The sequence below is a fragment of the Mus musculus genome, chromosome X (genome assembly GCF_000001635.26).
Source record: "Mus musculus strain C57BL/6J chromosome X, GRCm38.p6 C57BL/6J".
Taxonomy (NCBI): domain Eukaryota; kingdom Metazoa; phylum Chordata; class Mammalia; order Rodentia; family Muridae; genus Mus; species Mus musculus.
The window spans coordinates 38,099,749-38,120,084 of NC_000086.7; the positions used below are offsets into that span (position 1 = coordinate 38,099,749).

Below are 20,336 nucleotides of genomic sequence, written 5' to 3' on the forward strand. Positions count from 1 at the left end.
CCACGAGAGACTTACCCAACATACAGCAAGAACCAATATACCTCTCTAGCGATTGGACAATTGTGTGCAGGATCCAATTGCTGTATAGGCAATTAATTCCCACAGGCTTGTAGATTTACAAGCTCCCTAAACATTTTTGTGTTTGTGGATCTGTAAGGAAATTACTGAGGTGCTCTTTGAGCTAACTGATACAGGCTAATGGTTTTGGAAGGGTTGTTTCTTTGTGGTTCTGTGCCCCAGACATCACTTCATACCCTTCTCAGCCTCTCCACCCTTGGATGGGCAGTCCTCAGAAGGATTCTCTATGCAGCCCCTAGCTACAGAAAGAGAGACCTTTCCTAGGATGTTCTGGTTTCTGAGACTAGAGAAGTTTGCTAGGCCATTAGCAAGAGTCTTTCCCGAGGTGAAAAAATGGAAGCTCTGTCCAGTGTGAAAAAGTAACTTTCCTGTTTACTCTGGGACTTGCCACATGCAGCTGTCCAAAGCAGATGAACCTAAGGAAACAAAAGCACATAAATCCAGCAGGTTTTCCCCAAGGCCTGGGGCCTGGGGTCAAATTCTAAATATGGGTGTAATAAAGCTGTGGAAAGCCTTTCTCCTAGAACTGTCCATTGCCTACGTGTCTCCTGAAGTCTCTGCTGAATAATAGACCATGACATCCTCAATGCAGAACCTGACATACTTGAAAGGGTAAAAGACACAGGGCAGAAAAGGCTGCGTGACGCCACCAGTGCTTCTGCCTGTGTTTTGTGTATTACGTGGGCGCGCGCATTTATGTATAAAGTGCTCAATATATATTTTTCTTCTGGACCCCTCTTGAATCATGGGTAAATATCCATGGAATAATTTGAAAGGGGACAATTGCAAGCTCGTCAAGTAATGGTGCATCCATTTTATAGTTGTAGTTTCATTAGAGAGCCATTAAGGTATATTTAAAATACAGGTAAACGATAAATGCATGGCATGGAGACTGAGCCTTAGTATGTAGCCCACACCGACCTTGTACTCTAGACTGTCTTGTCCCAGACTCCTAAATGCTGGTGCCATAGGCATATACCACTACACACACCATGGTTTCCTGTTTCATGTGTATTCTTTATACATTATTAGAGATATATTTATGCTAAAAAGAATTACTGGCAGACTAGAGACATGTCTCAGTGGCAAAGAGTAACAACTGTTCTTCAAGAAGAGCTGGGTTCAGCATTCACACAGGTAACTCACATGTATCTGTAACCCCACTTCCAGAGGGACATGGCACACCCATATGACGTCTATAGTTACCAAGCATACATACATGCAACCGACAAGCAAAACATTCATACACATAAAATAAAATAAATGTGAAAGTAAAATTTAAGAGAATTTTTTATTTGTATCTAAATGGCACCTTACTATCTTGCATATTCTTACAATGGCTTGGGCCCTTCTCCATCCCAACATTTCAGGAATGGAAAAAATGTGTCCTTTAAATGTCTGAACTCCTATCCACTAGATTTTTTTTTCAATCACTCTGCAGTTGTAGGCCCACAAAGCATCACCTGTCAGTGTTAAAGTCAAAGAAAGGTGTTCCCTAAAACCCACAGCAAAAAGAGCAAATGGATAACTGTTAGGCTGGGAAGAAATAGGCATGGTTGGGGTGATATAGTCCCACAGCCAGCTTTGTGAAATCTGCAGGTAGAAGGGAGACAGGACACATGCACGCAGAGAGGACACTTGATAACACACAACCCTGCCACATATCACAGAAACATCTGGCTGAATTTCAATTGAAGATCTGAAGATAGGATGCAGACAGGAGCATGGAATTAGAGAAGCAAGTCCTTTATCACAGGAGACACTGCCGCTGTGAGACGCTGGTTATTTCTTTGGGCTGCCATGACGTCACCAGCTGGCTAGCATGGCTTTCTAGAGATACCTGCAAAGTACCTGCATGGGATGTGTGACACAACTGTTTCTTGTGTGACAAAACACACTCGTCTACCCACTGCAAATAGAGAGCCCAGGATGGCCCAAAGTATGGATACCATCAAAGTCCAACTTGGTGAACCAATGTGTTTTACTGGGGTTACTTCCAGGAGTGTAGGGGAAGGATTATTTACAGGAGGAGAAATGTCTCAAAGACAGCTGTATCACCAAAGCCCACCCCATCCTAGGTGACAGAGAACTAACAAAACGGGGAACTTGGAGCAACTGCACAGGCTGCATTCAGCTCGACAGGTTGGAGCATAACCTTTCCAGGTGCCTTGATTGGTCTAAACCCCTTGCAGGAAGCACAGCTACTGCCTGCTTCTTTGGGGGCAGCTGCTCTGGTCTGGAGTCTTCTTTGCAGCTCAGCCTTTCTTTTTCTCCAAGGGACTCTGCTTTTATTGTTTACTCTGGCATAGAGGCACCTAGGGAATCTGGTCAGTTTGGGGAAAGTTCTTGAGGTTATTTTGTATTGTTTACCTCCCTGCCTGGAAGCCTGCAAGGTGAAATGTTTCAATCTCAGAGCAAACCGTTACAGAACAGCAGCCCACTAGGTTGGGTGAGAGAGAAGGTTCTGGCTAGCATTGCACTGAAGCCACACTTGGCCCCCTCCAGGCCTCCTGTCTTGACCCTTGTGGCAGTGGGGCTCAGCAGTCAGGGTTTTACGATCACAGCTTGGTGAAGAGCTTTTGGGAACGGAATCTAAAGATTTTTAGCAGCCAGAGGAAAAGGAAGAGCATGGTTTGTTGTGGGAATAATAGTCGCTGGATGAGGAACACACACCACAATGAAGTCATCTTCCCATGTGTATATTGTCTACACACTTTCTGCCTCTCCTGCTTTTGGAGCTGTGGGTGCTCACGCTGGACCCACGGAACTGGGGCCTGGGTACCGGCCGTGCCCGCCTTCCTTATTGGTCTTTGGTATTTATGAGGAGAATCTTCCTCTGCACTTGATGGGCCCTGATCTGCCAGTCCCGTATTGTGTGACCGGCCACTCTCCAAGTCGCAGGACTATCCAGGGAACCTGGCTGCATCCAATGGTAGGTAGACCCCAGGGAGTTTTTGTCACTACCTCCACCTCACACCCCTTCTCTGCCTGTGTAGGCATCTGTCTACTGTGCTCCTTCCTTCTAGGTCCTTCTCATGTTCCTAAATCCAGCAGCCATGCTGGTGCTTCCAACTCCAGCACACGTGACCCCAGTCCTGCTTTAGGTAGAAGGATGTTCTCTGGCCTCTAGACACTTGTTGTGTGGATCCACTTCTTCCATCCTTCCCAATGCCTCTACCATTCAGAAACTTTCTTAAATACACTTTGCCAAATACACTCTATCCTCCCCTCCTCTGTCATACCAGACTGGTAGACACATGTCCAGTAAATAACTATTTACCTCTCTTCTCCGTCGCGTATTTCAGATTTCCAATTACCTGTACTGTTTCCACAGAGGCCTTCAGCACATGCTGCTGCACCCCTCTCTCTTAGAGACTGCCATAGTGCACAAGTGATCACAGCATCAAAACCAGCTCATGCCTTGGCCAGAATCTCACAGTACCACAAACGCTACCCCCATGTCATATACCACCATGCTATAGCCCCTTTCATGTGTCTGCCCTGCTGGGACTCAGGCATAGGCCTCTCTGTAATGCTTTCCACACTGCCTCTCCTCCAATAACCCTTGGGCTAACACAGCCCAATGCTTCCCACATGCCTTAAAACCTGCAGTCTGTGTCTACCCCTAGCCTGGCCTGGTGTATATCTACTGAGAATCCTTTGCCTCTCTGGCCTGGCCTCTTGTGCATCTTGTGCATAGGAATGGGAGACAAGAAGTAGCATCTTTCTAATCTGCATGGGATGGGCTCTTGTGTTTCCTTTGAAGCAGTAGGTCCCGTGGCAGATGACTCTTAGTACCGTGACCATGACATTGACAGGAAGGACAGTGAACAGACCTGAAGAAGCATAGGTGATTTTTCACACTCCTCCACTCCTGCTCAGAGTGGCCTCTTTGTATATTTGTTGCAGAGTTGGGGATAGGAGTAAAGTCCCAAGTACAGTTGGAACTCAGCCCTCTTTGTGAACCATCTTCTCACTGGGGACTTGCCCTGCTCCTGATTTAATATATTTGCTCTCACAGGGTCAAGGGTCAAGGTGAGGATAGCACAATGTGGCAACAGGGAAGAATGTGTGTCTGAGTGAGGACTTCCGTAGCTCCTGAGAAACTTTTGTGATTTGTGCAGTAATAAAGATGACTCTGGGTTGTCATCTCTCTCTCTGTCCTTTTGTTTAAATGATATTTTCTCAACAATCTACATCAACAACTTACTGACCCCTGGAAAGGACATGAAACATTGAATGCACATCTTTTTATTGCTTAAGGGATAAGGATCCATGGTTAGTATTAGTGCTTAACATGCTTTCATCTGACGGCTGGAGAAGATGATGCCTCAGAACTCCTCCAAAAGCGTCACTGCATGGCATCCTGGCCATCAGCAGATGCACACTGCAGCACTTGAGACTGCTGTTCTTTCCTATAATGGGCTCTTCTTTTCTTAAACCATCTCTGCAATGACATGATGACAGAGATGGCTTTAGTATAATTCAATAATCAGTATAGCAGCTGGGGGGAAAACCCACACTGTGTAACTGTATATGCCACTGAGCCTTTACATTGAAGGCTTTACTTTTTTTTCATAGTTTTGCTTTCTTTAAAATTATTTTATACAATATAATTATGATTGTTCCTCTCTAAACACTTCCCACATCCTCCACACCATCCTACCCACCCAACCTTTCTCTCTGTCTCTCTCTGTCTCTTCCTCTCTCTCTCTCTCTCTCTCTCTCTCTCAAATAAGACAATAACAAAGCAAAATGAAAATCAAAGCAAATAAAAAATACGGCAAAAACATACCAAAACAAAGCAAGTGAAACAAACAAATAAACAAAAACCACAAAAAGTAGAGTCAGCCAGAATATTCCTGGGCATGGGGCCTGCCTCCAAGCGTGCTTCATGCACCCAGTGTCAGTCCATTAGAAAAAACTGATTTCCTCTCCCAGCAGGTATCCATCGCAAAACTTCGTGACCAGTTCCCCTTGTCAGTGCTGGGATTTTGTCTGGTTTGAACCCGTGCAGGTCTTGTGCTTGAGAGTGAGAGGCTTTGTGTCAAGGCAATACAACAAAAACGTTCCCCCGTTTCATAGTCTTGCTGAGGCCATTTAGATTTAACTAAAATTGGATGTCCTTGATGGGGAAGTCCATGGAAAGTTATCCAACTCTATTCTAGGAACCAAAGATCAGGAATGTCTTCCCTAACTTATCAAAGCTTCAGTTAAACTGCCAGTTTGTACAGAGCCTCCATCCCCAGGTAAGTAGCTATTCTTAGCTTAGGTTAAATAGCTTGCTTCCAAGTGTTTACTTCCGCAAAGCCCCCTTGCAGCTACTGAGTGAGATGCCAGGGCATAGTTTCTGCTTTAAAAACTCTGTGTTCTGGACCACGTGGGCTATACCTTGGTGCCAGAACACCTGACTGTGGTCCGGGAGGGCCGGAATAAACACGTCCAATCAGCTGGAAACTGTGTCTGAGTGAGCATCCCCAGAAACAGCATTGGCATTCTGAGTCCTAAGTGGGATGTCAACATCAAAGCCCTTACCTCAGGGCTCAAGGAGCCATGCAGAAGAGGAGGCAAAAATATTATAAGAGCCAGAAGTGATGGATGACTCTAAGGAAACAAAATCTATTTTCTGTATGAAAAGGTCAAAAATAAGAATGAAGTGGACACACTTCAACAATCACACCCTAATTGTTTACAGCCTGACTGAAGGACTTGTGGTGTCTTAAATAAACAGATCTTAACTCTCAATGGTGCCACCTCACATGTACATATAATATTTTATTATATTATATATGCATGGTTTTGGGAGAAACCTGTCTTCGAGGGTGCCTAAGGCACCCCTAGTCCTTACACTCCAGAATTCAAGGATGGTCATCCAAGGGAGGTCAGTCCAGAGCTATGACATTGTCACCTAGAAGGTTAGGAAAATGATACCAATTCAAATAACCACTCACATGTCTTGACACTCCCCTGCTTCCAGGGAGTTTAAGGGAGGGGGAAGCCACTTCTGCCCTCTCTCTTTTCTGTGCCCTCCTAAGTTTTCTGGGCTCAGGACAAAGGCAATGCTCTCAGCAAGAACTGCAACTTAAAAATATTGATGCCCTACTTCCTGCCCAGCATGATAGGGCGTCCTGGGCCATTATTTTACCAGGACATTCAAAGCCCTAAAGTTGAACCTCCATTCAGGAAGGTGATCTGCCACAGTGTGGACAGCAGTTAACAAAACTGCTTCGTCCTTAATACATTGGCTAACTATGGGCATACAGACGCAGTCACCTGTTAGATGTCACCATCGTCTCAGACTCCTAGTGAATGGCGTTCCACCTATCTGCTACATTAGGGAGTTCTCAAACTGCATACTTGTGACGGCGTACACTTTGTCTTCCTGTCTGGAACCCTCTATCACGGGGCTGTACAGTCTAAAGAAGATCAGCGGACCGAAGCCCTGCCGAGGGGAACTTGAACCTACCACCAGGATGCCTCCATGAACTCAAACAAAGCCCCAGCGGCTGACTCACTGGAGCTCACGTTAGCCCAGACTTCCCCATGTTTGATTCTTCAAGCCCATCGATTATGTTTGCCAGAAGAAAAGGCAAATCGGGCAGGAAGGCTCAGGAAGTTCACACTGCAGCGTGTGCAAGCGAGAGCACAGGGGTGTTTTCTCTTCTCTCGTGTCCTGTGGCCCTGCTCTCTCTGGAGCTGCAGTATATCAGGGTCTCTACAGCTGCAGCGCACTGGCCTGTGAGCACGGAGAGGGGAAAATCCCGTACTCCTTCAGCTTTTCTTTTCCTCTCACTCTGTCTCTCCATCCTGGGGAAAGCCTCTCTTCTTCCTCCCTGAGTCTCCCACCTGAGCCTGGTCCTACTGTAGGTCCTACTTGTGGTGTTAGGATGCCAGCACTCAGGGGCCTGCTATGTGGGAATGCTGTTCTGCAGTATCTACTGTAGCCTGCTTATGTCATGGCTATACACACATGTCCTCCTACATACATAGAATTATAATATTCAATCCTGTCTATTCATCTGATGTATACATACAGATTATATGTAGTCTGATTTCTTTGTATTTTTTTTCCAATTAAATGATCATGCTGCTTTTAGCAGTAGGAAAGGATTATAAGCTGTTGGGTGCTTATTCCATTTTCTTTTCTGGAAAACTCTGACACTCAATGCTTGATAGCCGTTATACAACAGGCAAGGACACTGCCCACCACACCTCCGCTCGCTTTTAATAATGCCTATAAGAAAATGGTCTGTGTCCTGTAGCCGAGTGCTTTAACCCAAAGCCGTTTCAGATTTACTGACCTGAACTTTGGATTCTGCTAGGTACAAGTGCTTTGCAAGGTTCTTCCTGTGGAAAGAAAATGGGAAAGTGAAGCTGTTAGAGGGAGACAGCCTCTTTGCTTGGCAAGATGAAGAGACTTCTGGAGATAGGTCACATACCAATGTATAAATATAGAAAGATTCTTATATGAGCTCTTCAGTGTAAAAGTGGCTTTTCATTTATCTCTATTTTACCACAATAAAGAAATACATTAATTAATTAAAACAAGGGAGATATGGCATAGTAGTTGGGTTGCCTAGCAACTACCAGGTCTTGAGTTTAATTCCCATTACAAAGGACAGGGGACAGAGAGAAGCATGAAGAGGAATGGGGAGAGAAGGAAGGGGAGAAGGAAAAACATTAACAAAAAGCAAACTGAAGAAAGGAATTGAGAGGCACCAACCAATTTCTAGACATCAACACTGAATGAATAGATTGCCTTTGATCTCCCCCAAAAATTCCTTCCCATACTCAGCAACACAAAGGTCCTTGGGGCTCAAGGCATATGAGGGGCCACGGCAGGGAGAAGGCACCTCCAAGGGTAGAAGTTAGGATTGCTCCTAAAACAAGCCACATACCTTGTGAGTGCATCAGGGTACTTAGTTTTTTCAAAAAAGTCTTCCAGTTCATTCAGTTGCCTGGGCGTGAAACCCAACTGGATCCGTGGCCTTGTGCGCCGGACCTGTGGAACTCTGGCAGCCGCCGAGTTCTTCTGCTTCTCCTCCGGCTGTGGATCTCCAGACCCTTGATGGCTCCCATGGCACTCGTCTTTGATGTCATTGCCAATGTTCTTCAATTCTCCAACGTAGATCACATCATCCTTGTCGTCTGGGATGCCCTGGCACTTTAATTTGTCTGAGCCATTTAGAGAACCGTCTCCAAAGCTGCCTCCCTCTGCTGCTCCATCAGCCTCTTGATCAGCATCAAGGGTCACTTCGATCTCATTCTCCCCCAGTTTGTAGAAATTGGGGTCCACATGATGGGGTTCGAGAGCCATGGTGGAATCTGCAAGGGAGTGGCATTACCTCCACAAATGTTTTGTGAATTGAAATGGAATTGCAGCCTATGGGCTTTTAGCAAGTTTCATATCTGTCCTCTTTCCATCCCACGACCCCTAGAAGAGACATGTGCTCAGCGGAAGTAGCTCTAGGGAGCATGGACAGAACGTGCTCAACTATGCCTAACCCTGCAGAGACTCGATGAGCCAGGTTGGGGGGGAATAACAAGGGGACCCCACCCTCTCAGAGGAAAGGGGGAGGGGATGTATGTGGGGGAGGGACTCTGTGAGGAGAGGACTGGGATGGGGGACAGCATTTGGGATGTAAGCTAATTAACTGATTGATTAATTAATTAAAACCTTCAGAGGAAGGGGCTGGAGAAGAGAGCAAGCTGTTGTGGGTATACAAGTGGGGATGTGGACAAGAACTCACGCTGAATACATGGCCTCCGACTAAACTGCTGGAAAGCTTCTAGTCTCTATAGCTCACTGGGTGCACATTGTAAGAACTGGAAATTATGTGGACATGGTGAGCTCAATTTGCCTTTTTCTAAGTTTCTTTTTATTTATTTATTTTTATTACATATTTTCCTCAATTACATTTCCAATGCTATCCCAAAAGTCCCCCATACCCTCCCCCCCACTTCCCTACCCACTCATTCCCATTTTTTTTTTTTTTGGCCCTGGCGTTCCCCTGTACTGGGGCATATAAAGTTTGCGTGACCAATGGGCCTCTCTTTCCAGTGAAGGCAGACTAGGCCATCTTCTGATACATATGCAGCTAGAGTCAAGAGCTCCGGGATACTGGTTAGTTCATTATGTTGTTCCACCTATAGGGTTGCAGATCCCTTTAGCTCCTTGGCTACTTTCTCTAGCTCCTCCATTGGGAGCCCTGTGATCCATCCAATAGCTGACTGTGAGCATCCACTTCTGTGTTTGCTAGGCCCCGGCATAGTCTCACAAGAGACAGCTACATCTGGGTCCTTTCGATAAAATCTTGCTAGTGTATGCAATGGTGTCAGCGTTTAGAAGCTGATTATGGGGTGGATCCCTGGATATGGCAGTCTCTACATGGTCCATCCTTTCGTCTCAGCTCCAAACTGTGTCTCTGTAACTCCTTCCATGGGTGTTTTGTTCCCAATTTTAAGGAGGGGCATAGTGTCCACACTTTCTGTATGAACATTAAAAACACAGCCAACCACTGTCCTCTAACAGCAGAAGTGGCATGCTGGAGCCAGGCTTGTGTCGCATTTTGGTGGACAAACACTGTAAAAAAAAAAAACCTTGATGCCACCATTAAAAGAGCCATTGTTTGTGTGTGTGTGTGTGTGTGTGTGTGTGTGTATGTGTGTGTGTGTGTGTGTGTGTGTGTGTGTGTGTGTGTGTGCACATGCTTATGGGTGACTATAGGGAGCACCGGATCCCCTGAAGCTCAATTTATATACAGGTGCATGCTGGGAACTGAACTTTGGTACTCCAAAGGAACAACACAGGCTCTTAACCATTTAGCCATCTCTCCAGTCCCCACCTCCAAGTGCAAATTTTTTCTTTCCTTTCAATTGTAGAATCCTAGAGCTTTGTGATATTAGGGCAGTAGTAAAATTCCTATGAAAGTCGTAGTGCGAATATCTGTCTTACAAATGTGAAAACCATTGTCCATAAATACAAAAGCCTTGTCCGATAACCATAGAGTTAGTAGCTGAGTAGATTACGATTCCTTTTAATTACTGAATTTATTTGATAAGTGTGTATGGACCTGTACCATAGTGTGTACATGCCACAGCCATGTTTGGATGTCAGAACACAACTTAAGAGAATCAGTTCTGTCTATCATGTGTGCCCCAGGGCTCAAGCTTGGGTCGTTAGGCTTAGCAGCAAGTGTACCTTCACCCACTGAAACATTACAGAAGACCTCCACCAGGTTGTTTTTTTATGTACAAAGGTTGTGGTCCAGGCAGAGTCTCATGAAAGTATGCCTGCTCAAAATCTTCAAAAAACATTTAGAGTACCTTTGAATATTCAACTTACTGGACCTTGAGCCCTGTGTACATTACAGGGACACATAAGTCATAGCCACATTCCCTTCCACCCCGGACTCTTGGCCCAAGTATATCCCATTAAATGCCTTCTAAGCAGTCCCTTACTGCCAGGACATCCTTGGATTCTAACCTACGAGAAGGAAGAGAGGAAGAAAAGAAGTAAGACTGAGCGAGCATAAAAAGAATAGAAAGAGCAGGCAGCTGTGAGGTAGCAAGTGGGTGCCTGAGGCCAAAGCCTGTATGTATCTTAGGACCCTCAATGACTGTGTCTGGTTCTCACTTATATTAGCCTCCTGTATTACTGCTTTACCTATTTCTTTTTGCCTCCTAAGAACATTTTGCACTCAGCTGCTACTGTGAAGCAGACCTTTTCTAGGGAAATAACACACATTTACTTCTCACAGAAAGGGAGCCCACCGCAGCCCAAAGTAACAATTACCTTGGTGAACAAATAGGTTTTGCCAGAGTTACTTACAGGAATATGGGCGAGGGGTTGCTTACAGGAGCAGAGATGACTCAAAGACAGCTTTGTCACCAAAGCCTATCTCAGCATGAGTGGTGGCTCATAAAATCTGGAAACCCAAAGCACGCTCTACGGCCTGCAGGCAGCTCAACAGGTTACAGACTCTTTCCAGGTGGCTCAGTTAGTCTGAACCTCTTCCAGGCAGCTCAACTGCTCTTTGCTCCGTCCAAGCAGTTCTGCTGGTCTCTTCCAGGCTGCTCCACTGGTCTGAGAGTGACCTGCAGCAGTCTTTCCTATTTATATAGTCTTGGGGAGGGCGGGGCCTAGTGAATCTGGTCAAGGGGCTTTTTTTTTTCCCCAGGATACAAGGTTTCAATCCAGGATGAAACTGCTATGAAACATCCGTTTTAAAAAGAAAAGCAATCAGTAATAGAAACTCACACTTCAACATATCATGCTCCTTATTACACCTCCCCAAGAAGGCACATAATACTTGGAAGTTAATATAGCATTATAACTTTCGGATACCTAGTAATATAGCATAGTAGGCCACAAAAGACACCCTGTCATTGTTGTTAAACACATGTTCCTGACACATTTGGGATATAACACAACTTGTTATTCCTGGGCAATGGATCAGGCCATATGTAAAATTCAAGACGGCTGAGAAGCAGCGGCATGGTGCTGGGGTCAGGGCGTACTCACCCAGGCTTACAGCAGCAGCCCAGACCCCAGAACAGCTGAGTTTGTAGAAAAAAAATGCCACAGAAAGAACCAGGTTACAGCACAGTTCAGAACACATGTACCACTTGATATTCAAGAGCCCATGCACAGGGTACTTTGTTGGACACAGTAAACACTGGCCAAGTTGGAGGAACTTGCTGACAGAATTGTGGTATAGGATGACTGCAACGCCACTGAGTTCATCTGACTTGGCTCACAGAGAGCAGCCTTCTATAAGATACTAACCCAGTGGTTTTCAACCTTCCTAAAGCTGTGACGCTTTAATATAGTTCCTCATGCTGTGGTGACCCCTAACCATAAAATTGTCTTCATTGCTACTTCATAACTGTAATTTGGCTACTATTACAAATCATTATGTAATTATCTGATCTGCAGGATATTTGACATGTGACTTCCAAAGGGGCTGTGACCCACACATTGAGGACCAAAGGGGCTAGCATCCAAGCTGCATGTACCTGGTTTACTTCAAGCTAATATCAAGGAAGTCGGACGCGTTCCTGGTCCTGATGATACTGAAGTCCACTAGAAAGTTCTGCATCCCTAAACAAATACATATCTGCTGCTGCCTGCTTGTACTCATGGCACATTCAAAACAAGTTTTCCCCCCACCCCTCCCAAAACAAGTTTTAGGAACCAGAAGTACAGTCTTTGTTTCGGAAGGAGCTGGTAGCCTTCCAGATACTGCCAATGGTCTCCAGTTCAAACGTTTACTGGTACCCCAGCTACCCACCATTCCAATTCCTCATTTTGAGATTCAGTGAAAAGGTACACTTGAGAAAAATATATTTTTCTTTCCTTGTTTCTGTGTGATATGTGAATATTCACTTTATGTAAGTGCTCACTTATTTCTAGGCCAATTTAAATAGAAATCCTTTAAGAGAGTTGGTGCAGGGACTGGAGAGATGGCTCAGTGGTTAAGAGCACTGACTGCTCTTCCCAAGGGTCCTGATTTACAAGGCACTTATTAAGGGATTCATGATCAGAAGGAAAAAGTATTGATGATGACTAGAGGAGGGAGGAGGACAGAAGTGGAAAACAGAACTTCCTATATCTGATAAGGTGACTTCTGTATCCCAAATACTTCAATGAGTGTTTTAGTTACTGTCATCAAAATTCTGTCCCCAATACTAGGTCAGAGTCAGTAGGGATTCAAGAATAAGGTTCCACTCAGATGAGATCTCCCATAGGGTCACATAGAACAGAGAGGTCTCTTGGTCACCAGGGAAATCCTTTCAAGCACAAGGAGTCTGGGAATAGTGCCCATCTAAGGCAAAGCTTAAAAATAAAGGTCTTTGAGCCTAGGTGTAGTCTTTCTTTTGAAAGAAGTTTGAGGTTCTAACCCAGCCTCACAGTCATGTCCACCTTAGCCAGCCTTCATAAAGATGCCTGAAGCAATGCTTCTGGAATATGATTCATAAGTAGATACCAAGCACATAGGTCAGGAGTGAAGGTCCAATATGGAAGTATGAATACCTGAGGTCTAAGGTGATAGGTCCAGGAGCTCAGGGGTGCCAAAGTCACAGCATTAGAACCATAAAAGGAAAAGGAGTTTCAAGACAGGAAAATGGAAAGGAGCTGAGCTCAGGTTCAGGTCTGGTCCAAAGTCAAGAAATAGCTTGTAGCCAAGTCTCCCCTTTGACCTAAATACTGAGCTACCAGGTCTGTGGCCCTGACTGCAGAGGAGAAAGATAGATTTAGCTGCTTCTTCACTGAGGTCATACATCGAGGACCGTAACTGAGGTCACTGTCTCTAAAATGAAGCCTGGCTGGGACTGGAGAGATAGCTCAGTGACTAAGAGCACCTTGGTGCTCTTTCAGAGGATCTGGGCTAAGTTATCATTACCCTACACGATGGCCTACAACTGTCCCTAGCTCCATTTCCAGGGTACCTAATTCTGCCTTCTGACCTCCACAAACTCCATGAAAGTACACGGTACATATACATATATGCAGGCAAAACAGTCATACATGTAAACTAAACTAAATCCATCTTTAAAAAAATCAGTGGCAGTATGTGCATGTGGGACTGATAACTTGAGAGCTGGGGGAGGAGTAGTAACACACTCACAAGCATTCCTTGTGGTCAGGGAGAATCCTGGCTGGATAAAGATAAGAAGACTTTGCGTAAGTCAGGCCAGGGTCTCAGACTTCTGTTGGGTGTATGCATGAATAAGAACAGCCCAAAGCAGACACTGAGAGTGCTCAGCTACACAGGACAGCTCAACTGACTGAGCGAGAGCTTTGCTAAACCTGGACCAGGCAAACACACAGTTCAGAGCTCACAGGAGAGACTGGGTGTAGGGCTCCTCCCCTCCGTGAGCTCAGAACAGCCTGAGGGAAGGGGGTAAAAGCACACCATGCAGTGGAGATGGTGGCGGGGGGGGGGGGGAATGCCAGTAAGTCCAAGGTGCTAGCCTTGCCTACTTCAGGCAGGGGTGTAAGGGAGAGTGGGAGGAGCACAGCGCACTTCATGAAGGGAGATGGGAAGCTGAGACTGTAAAGAGCAGGGTGAAGAAGGGCTGTGGCCTGGATGAAGTGAAGGAAAGAAAGCATGGGAAAGGGCACAAGGCAGGCAGGGAGGAAAAATGGCTTCCCTCATCACTGTAAGGGAGATTTAACTTGGGGATGATCTACTAAATGGGTGAGGAGATACTTAAGAGCACAGCCACAGTTGTGAACAGAAGTTGGACTGCTTTAGGGATCTTTGGCTGAAGCCACACAGCAGAAGACCTGTTCCAGTCCCCTGAATACATGTGTCAGCCAGAGAGGTGCCCCACCACAACCCTGAATATTTTCTGGGCTGGGGACTCTTTGACATGTAGTCCAGGCCTCTCCAGACATTACTGGGCTTGATAAAAGGGTCCCTAACAACCTGAAACCTCGGTTTCTAGTACGATAAACTAATTTAGAATCATAATTAGTGTATGATCCAGGTACAGGGTCTGTTATGTATCAGAAAGAATCAAAGACATCATACTATAGAGGTGCATATGCTATGGTGTTTACTATGGCACAACTCACAGTAGCCAAGATAACAAATGTCTATCAACAAAATGGACAAGGAAAATGTGGTGTGTTTACTACACATTCTTATTATCTTTCTCTTTGCACTTTAAACATGACATTAAAATCACACGTGAATGAGCCACAGAGAACACATTAAGCAAAATAAGCAAGACTCAGAAAGATGACACACGGTTTTAGCTGAATATGTAATATAGGTAATAAATATAAAGAGAGAAAATGGAAGACGTGCCAGTTAGGAAGAGCAGGTGATGGAGGAGGAGGGGTAAAAGAGAGGATAATCTGAGAGGCGACCATGATCAAACTGCCACAGCCAGATGTGAAAACATCATTTTGTGCAATCAATATGTGTGGTCTGCTGCCCATCCACTTCCTCTTGGGCATCAAAGGCCACTGTATGCCAGGCAGAGGAGGGTCAAACAGAGCTAGGGACAAAGGTTCCACTGGCCTCCAGTCCAGCTGAGAATGCTGGGTGTGTTACATCTTGTGGAACAAAACCCAAGAGGTTTGAGCAGCCTGTACAGAGCAGGTAGCCAGAGTCCTGGGTCTCTCCGCTACAGCTGCAGCTGGAGTGGCAAGGGCAGGGGCAGGGGCAGGGGCAGGGGCAGTGCTGTGAGCCTCTGCAGGCAGGAGGAGCCTGGACAACCAGGTGGGTGAAGGCTTCAGGGAGAGAGAACTCTTTCCCCAAGTGTTACAGTTTAGTAAAGACAGGCACTCTCAGGCGATCCTCAGTGAAATGACTTCTGTGCTTTATTCCATGTGGATGGACTATGTGAACCTCGAGGAGTGGGGTGGGATTTAGGGGTGGGTGTTTCCTATTGGCTGAGTTTGAGATGTTAGTGATGCTCTATCTGCATGGGGAAGGACTCCAGGTGCTACATTATGTGACTGACTGCCAGTGGCCCTCTAGGTGGGGTGCTGTGATTACATGTTCCAGGGCAGGTACAGAAATAGATAGAGAGCAACTCCACTCCTGCCATTCTCAAACCTCTGAGAGTCCCAGGATCTGAGCTCACTCAAACTTACCAGTTCTTTATGCCTGTCTGGTGCCACGGCCCACTTTCCCTGAAAACACTGGATAAACAGAATTTTTTTTAAAAATTAGAATATAAACATTTTTTAATCCTCCTAGATTTTTCCCTCTTAGCATATCATACCATGAAGTAATCTAAAAGCTTTCTGAGAGACAGTTACATTTGTGGATTTATTTATATATGTAACAATAAAAAAGAAAAAGAGACCATGGATTTGAGGGGTAGTGCAGAGGCATGAGAGAAGTTAGAGGGGGAAGAAGGAAAGGCAGAAATGGTGTAATTATATATCTAAAAATAAAATAATTTTGAAATCTCCTAGAAAGAAGAGTGAGACCTGATGGTGGTACTGCCACGTTCACTATGGGACCTTGGCTGGTGGTGCTTACAAGGTTGCCAGCAAGCATGCATTAGGAAGGAAGAAACTCCATTAGAGAAACTTGAGGCAGGGATAGACAGAGAGCATAGCACACGTGGGTGCAGGAATTACAGTATAGATGATCAGGACAGTTCCATGACTTTTGAGATGTGGTCAGCTATTTTCTTCTGTTCCTGAAAATGAAGATGGCTTAAAATTGGTTCTCAGGCAAAGCTAGCATGTTGAGAGCTGCTGTCTGAGGAGTTCTATACACCTCGTTTACATGGTCAGCACACTTCTCTACAAATGTGTTTGAGTAGGTTGTTGTCTTAGTCAGTGTTCTATTGCTGCAACCCCATAATCACAGCAAATCTCATAAAGGAAAACATTTCATTGGGGATGACTTACAGTTTGAGTTTTAGTCCATTGTCATCGTGATGGGGAGCATGGCAGCACGCAGGCAGACAGAGTGCTCTGAAGTAACTGAGAGTTCTATGTCAGATCTATAGGAAGTAGAAAGAGAGTGACTCTGGGCTTGGCATGGGCCAAGGAAGTGACACACTTTCTCCCAATTCTTTCAAATAGTGCCACTTTCTGGTGACCATGTATTCAAATCTATGAACCTATGGGGGCCATTCCATTCTCACTCAAACCACCAAATTCCACTCCCTTTTTCCTATAGGCTTGTAGTCATATATATATCTTAATGCAAAATGCATTTTTTCCAACTTCAAAAGTCCCCATAGTCTATCAGCATCTCCATACTGTTTAAAAGTTTAAAGTTCAAAGTCTTTACTGAGACTCAGGGTAACCTCTTAACTGTAACCCCCGTAAAATCAAAATGAAAAAGCAGAACACATACTTCCAACACACAATGGCACAGTTGTCAAAATTCAAACACCTCAAAGTTTCATACAAACATTTGGGCCAAGCTTTAAAAATGAAACCATCTACCCATGATACTCCAGTGCTCATTTCCAGGGACACTAGGCTGCCCATAGAGGCATATTCTTTCCTGGTTTGCCACAGTCACTGCTCTGCTTGATTCTCTTAATTACCTGTTACCTGTCTGGCCATGGTAGTGTTTGCACACTGATCATTGTACTTCCTTTAGGAAGAATGAATGAATGAATGATTTATTTAATTTGTCTGTCTGTTTGTTTGTTTGTTTTACATATATGGGTGTTTTCTTGCATGTGAGTCTGTGCATCACAAAGAAGCCAGAAGAGGATTCAGATTTCCTGGAACTGGAATTACGGAAAGGTATGAGCCACCATGTACATGATAGCAATTGAATCTGGGTCCTCTGAAGAGTAGCCAGTGCTCTTAACTGCCAAGCCATCTCCCTAGCCCCAACATTGTACTCTAATGATGTAAAATGTCAGACATTTCAAAGCAAAGAGAATCACAGGAAATCTATGAACCGTAATCTAGTTTCTATAATTATTCATAAACACCAATAATTATGTAATTATTTCATAATCATGGAAAAATCGAAACCAAAATACATAACCTTCAGATTTTTAAGACACAATCTGCACTGGGTTTTAGAATGGTTGCCCTGCCGAAGAAACTTCTGCATGTGACCTACAATGGTTTCAGTCATGTACATAGATCTTGTAAGCTTCTTTCTTAATGGAAAACACACACATACACACTCCACAATTTGAATTATGGATTAAACAACATATGCAGAATTCATTTTAATCTTATATGACCCTCTCTGTACCTCTTGCTTGGTACTTACTCTATAATATTCAAATGAAATCTTCTATTAGGAATGGTTTCTCCCCAATGCTAAATATAAGGATCATCAAGGACTCACAATTTCAAATGAATAATATTTTTGAAATATTTTGGAAAATGCACCGGCTTTCTGAAGCAAAAGTAAAGGATGTCAAACCCTGCAGTTAACTCAATGAACTCTGACGATCTCCCTGTCCTGTGCCATTGGTGTTACCCCCTATTTCACAGTTAAGGAAGCTGGGAATGAATGAGGCATTTCATTCAGGGTCTCAAGATATACAGAGCTGAGGCATGGGGATTTAGCCTCCCCTTCTCACTTCACAACACCCTGCTCATCCCATTTTCCTTCTATTTTTTTTCCTTTAAAAATTTTTTGGAGGGAATGCTGTCTGTAGAGTATTCCCCCACCCATATAGGGTGAAGTAAAAGCTGAGAAATTGTGGTCTTCACAGTCCCATTGGAAGACCTGGCTTTATGATTTAAAGCCCCAGTGGCCTGCAGGTTCCTGGGGGGCGGGGGGAGGGCCGCAGGAGAGGTTTCATGTCTGGATAGCTTGCTCCTCCTCTGGTATGGGGCACTGTGTAGATAAATGTTATCTTCTCAGACTGCCTGCCCACCAGGGAGTTTCTGAAGGTTTTTTAATGGGGCTACATGCAGTTTGGGCAGCCATCTGACATCCATCCACTTCCAGCAATGGCTCATGTACTGGGACACTCTGTCACCTTTAAGGAAAGCCCATGATGTCCCAGTGAACTTGGTAATGACCACACTAATGCTACGTATCAGCTGTTCTGAGGCACCATACCCCAACCCCAAGCATTTCCCCTTCACCAGCAGCCCCCTTCCTCCATAGCTGCTTATCCTCAGATGCTTCGAAGTGCTGAGGATAGAATCCAGGGCCTCACTCCACAATGTGCTACTGGGCTTATGCTGTTTCTTTCTTTGCCTACTGCTCTCTTGCTCCTCTGCAGTTAGAACCCAGAGGTCTCCTGGAAAGTGCATGGTAGTCAACAAAAGGGAAAAACTGTCCTCTGAGGCCCATGTCCAAGGAGTAAGAAACCCTGGACCACCCACCCCAGCAAGGACACTGAGAGCAAGAGAGAGGCCTCAGTTGCTGAGGAGTCCCTATCCTAACTCGGCCCCCAACACTGAGCATCTCCCTCACAGTTTCCATCCCAGGCCCCCATAATAAAGGAGGGGCCTAGGGAGCCCTCCCTATTCTCTTGAATACCATCAATAACGTTCACTGAACCCCCCCCCAAAATTTTTTTCAGAACCCTTTCCATGGCTCAGCATCACTGGGAAGACACCAGATTTCTGTGTTGGGAGGTTGCAGACTCAGAGCCTCCTCTCTCTCTCTCTCTCTCTCTCTCTCTCTCTCTCTCTCTCTCTCAAGATTTTAGGGATATGCATCTTATTTTTTGTTAGATATTTTCTTCATTTACATTTCAAATGCTATTCCGAAAGCTCCCTAAACCTTCCACCCCACCCCACCCCGCTCCCCAACCCACCCACTCCTGCTTCCTGGCCCTGTCATTCCCCTGTACTGGGGCATATGATCTTCGCAAGACCAGGGGTCTCTTTCTACACTATAAAACACATGGGCAGCCAAGTAATCAAGTTTTATAAATACACAAAAGGCATTATAAGGGCACATGACACTTTTTTTCAGAAAAATAATAGGTATGTGTGTTAGCCACTGTCAGGAGTGGGAGAAAGTCAGTAACCCTCTTCCTAACAGATTTCCTAGGGTTTTTCCTGCTTTGGGAAGTTTTGGAAGGTTGGGATTAAAGATTCAGCCAAATGTGATTTGTTTTAGATTTATTCTTATTTTTCTTTATGTGTATCGTGTGATCACAGGTAAATATTACATGTATGGGGGTATCCTCAGAGTCCAAAATAAATGCTGGATGCCCTGAAAGTACAGTTACAGGTGGTTGTGAGCTGGCTGATGTGGGCTCTGGAAGGCAGACACTGATCCTCTGCCAGAGTAGTAAATGCTCTTAATCAGTGAACCATCTATATCTATGCAGGCCCCTAATGTTTACTTATTTATTTTTATTTTTCTATTAATTGTTTTATTTATTTTACCAAAACTTTTGTGTAAGCTATTTAAAGATTTATATCCTTGTACTTACTCAGAAGAAAGCTCTTTAAAAAAAATCAAATGATTCCCTATTCAACTATGAACAGATTTATCCACTCATTTTACATCTATACCATGTATATACTATGAACTATGCCCCAAATATTTTTTAAAAGTTTGAATAGTTAAATGTTTACCTTCACTCCAACAGGCGTAGGGGACCGTATCAACATTCTCAGTCTCTGTGATAAGAATTGAACCAAATATTTTGTATGGAATGTAATAGAGATTAATTATGAAAATCTGGGGTATTTTATTTTATGTATTTACTGTATTTTATTATGCAGATCATTTAAATTTTTGGAGTGGGTAGTGGTGTGTGTCTTTTGTTGTTGTTGCTTGTTTTTTGTTTGTTTGGTTGGTTGGGTTTTAGTTTTCCAAGGCAGAATT

The 20,336-nt window shown here is 44.5% G+C and overlaps 1 protein-coding gene across 1 annotated transcript; it reads right to left on the reverse strand.

Moving 5' to 3' along the window:
* Positions 1–4,313: 4,313 nt before the first annotated feature.
* On the reverse strand, positions 4,314–11,159 carry Rhox12 (reproductive homeobox 12). Its single transcript, NM_001025083.2, has 4 exons — positions 10,910–11,159; positions 7,977–8,403; positions 7,380–7,425; positions 4,314–4,525 (listed from the first exon to the last, which is right to left on the reverse strand). Exons 2-4 carry the CDS (start codon positions 8,393–8,395, stop codon positions 4,430–4,432), a joined length of 561 nt encoding a protein of 186 aa, NP_001020254.1. The 5' UTR covers positions 8,396–8,403; positions 10,910–11,159; the 3' UTR covers positions 4,314–4,429.
* Between the last annotated feature and the right edge of the window lie 9,177 nt (positions 11,160–20,336).